Source organism: Mustela erminea, chromosome 19 (assembly GCF_009829155.1).
Source record: "Mustela erminea isolate mMusErm1 chromosome 19, mMusErm1.Pri, whole genome shotgun sequence".
Taxonomy (NCBI): Eukaryota; Metazoa; Chordata; class Mammalia; order Carnivora; family Mustelidae; genus Mustela; species Mustela erminea.
The window spans coordinates 12011831-12013781 of record NC_045632.1 but is presented as its reverse complement, the minus strand read 5'-3'; the positions used below and the strand labels follow the sequence as shown (position 1 = coordinate 12013781).

General features: G+C 59.9%; 1 protein-coding gene across 1 annotated transcript; it reads right to left on the bottom strand.

Moving 5' to 3' along the window:
* Positions 1-276: 276 nt before the first annotated feature.
* Positions 277-1514, bottom strand: LOC116579413 (olfactory receptor 10A7-like). The gene has a single exon (XM_032324819.1). The coding sequence runs from the start codon at positions 1418-1420 to the stop codon at positions 434-436; it is 987 nt and encodes a 328-aa protein (XP_032180710.1). The 5' UTR covers positions 1421-1514; the 3' UTR covers positions 277-433.
* Positions 1515-1951: the final 437 nt, after the last annotated feature.

Sequence of the window (1951 nt, the reverse complement as noted above, 5' to 3'; positions counted from 1 at the left end):
AGCTGAATGGAGAAAGATGTGATTGTGTACCACAGAGCATTATTCAGTCATGACGAAGGAAAACATACTTACTAAAAAAATTGCAAAAAATACTTATACTCAAAATTGTTTATTTATTTGAAATTCAAATTTAACTGGGTGGCCTGATTTCTTATTTGCGAAAGCAGGGACACCACTTCCATGGGAACCAAACATTGACCATAAACAGACATATGGTTCACACTCCTCCAGGAGGAACAGAACCCACTGCACTCAAGACAGTGTTACTGAGTAGCAGCGGGACACAAGGCTATCACAGAGACACGGGTGCCATTGCTCAAACAGGGAACCACACAGGAGAAATTCAGTTCCAGGCACCTGAGGTGCCTAATCACGGCTCTGATAGGGCTGTCCGGCAGAGGGCTGAATGAAGGGGGCCGGAATCCCCAAGAGGTCATGGGGTGCAGGTTCCCCTTCTCTGAACACACACGCGCCCCAGGGCGGCCTTCACCTCCTTGTTCCGCAGGCTGTAGATGAGGGGGTTGAGCATGGGGGTCACCAGGGTATAGGACAGGGACACCACCTGCTTGCTCTCGGGGGAGTAGCTGGCCTTGGGACGCAGGTGGATGACCCCCGTAGTGCCGTAGAACAGAACCACCACCATGAGATGGGAGGCGCACGTGGACAGGGCCTTGCGGCGACCGGTGGCGGAGGGCATGCGGAGCACAGTGGCCAGGATCTTGCCGTAGGACGTGGCTATCAGACAGAAGGGAACAATCATGACCAGCACTGTGGCTGCCAACACACTGGCCTCGAAGACGCTGGTGTCCGCACACACCAGGCTGAGCAGGGGGGCGATATCACAGAAGAAGTGGCGGATGCCACGGGGCCCACAGAAGGGGAAGCTGAACAGCCAGACGGTGAAAACCAGTGACACGGGGACTCCGGCCAGCCAGCACGTGGCGGCCAACAGGTGGCAGAGCCGGGGGCTCACCAGGGCGCCATAGCGCAGGGGCCTGCAGATGGCCACGTGGCGGTCCCAAGCCATGGCAGTCAGGAGGAAGCACTCGGACGTGACGCAAGACAGCACCAGGAGCAGCTGCAGGGCGCAGCCCGCGGCGGACACGCCCCGCCCCGGCCACAGCAGGGTCACCAGCAGCCGGGGCACAATGTCCAGCGAGAAGCAGATCTCCAGCAGGGCCAAGTGGCGCAGGAAGAAGTACATGGGCGCGCGCAGGGCCGGGTCCAGGGCGCTCAGCAGCACGATGAGCGCGTTGCCCAGCAGCGTGAGCAGGAACATGGCCAGGAAGAGCGCCGCGAGCAGCGGCCGCAGCGCGGGCACGTGCGCGAAGCCCAGCAGGACCAGGTCATGGGGTGCGCAGCTCCAGTTGGCGCAGGGTGGGGCTTCAGGGGCGCCCGGGGGAGCCCCGGCGGTTGGCATGGACCTGGATGGGCACAGGAGCTCTGGGAGGGGAAGAGGTAAGGAGAGGCCATGAAGGACAGAGCTGGGCCTACGCAGGCTCTGTCTCCCCAAAGTGCGCTGCGCAGAGCACGGGAGGCATCTTATCCGAAGGCAAATCAGCGCCGGCCACACACGGGTCCTCCTTGAATGCCCTCCATGAGCCTGGGAGGAGATCCCAGGGCCTCAGGAGGCCCACGAGGCCCTGACTGGCCTGGCCCACCTACCTTCTGACCTCTTCTCCATGCAGCTACATCCACAATGCCTGGTTCTGTCTCAGGGCCTTTGCACTTGCTTTCCCACTGCTTGAGATACTTTTCCCTCGGATGTTTATGCAACTCTTTCCTTCCCTTGCTAAAAATGTGAACTCAGGGCACCTGGGTGGCTCAGTGGGTTAAAGCCTCTGCCTTCGGCTCAGGTCATGGTCTCAGGGTCCTGGGATCAAGCCCCGCATCAGGCTCTCTTCTCAGCAGGGAGCCTGCTTCTCCCTCTCTCTCTCTGTGCCTGCCTCTC

Excerpts from the sequence above, each read along its gene's own strand:
- LOC116579413 (XM_032324819.1), bottom strand. The coding sequence starts at position 1,420 with ATGCCAACCGCCGGGGCTCCCCCGGGCGCCCCTGAAGCCCCACCCTGC.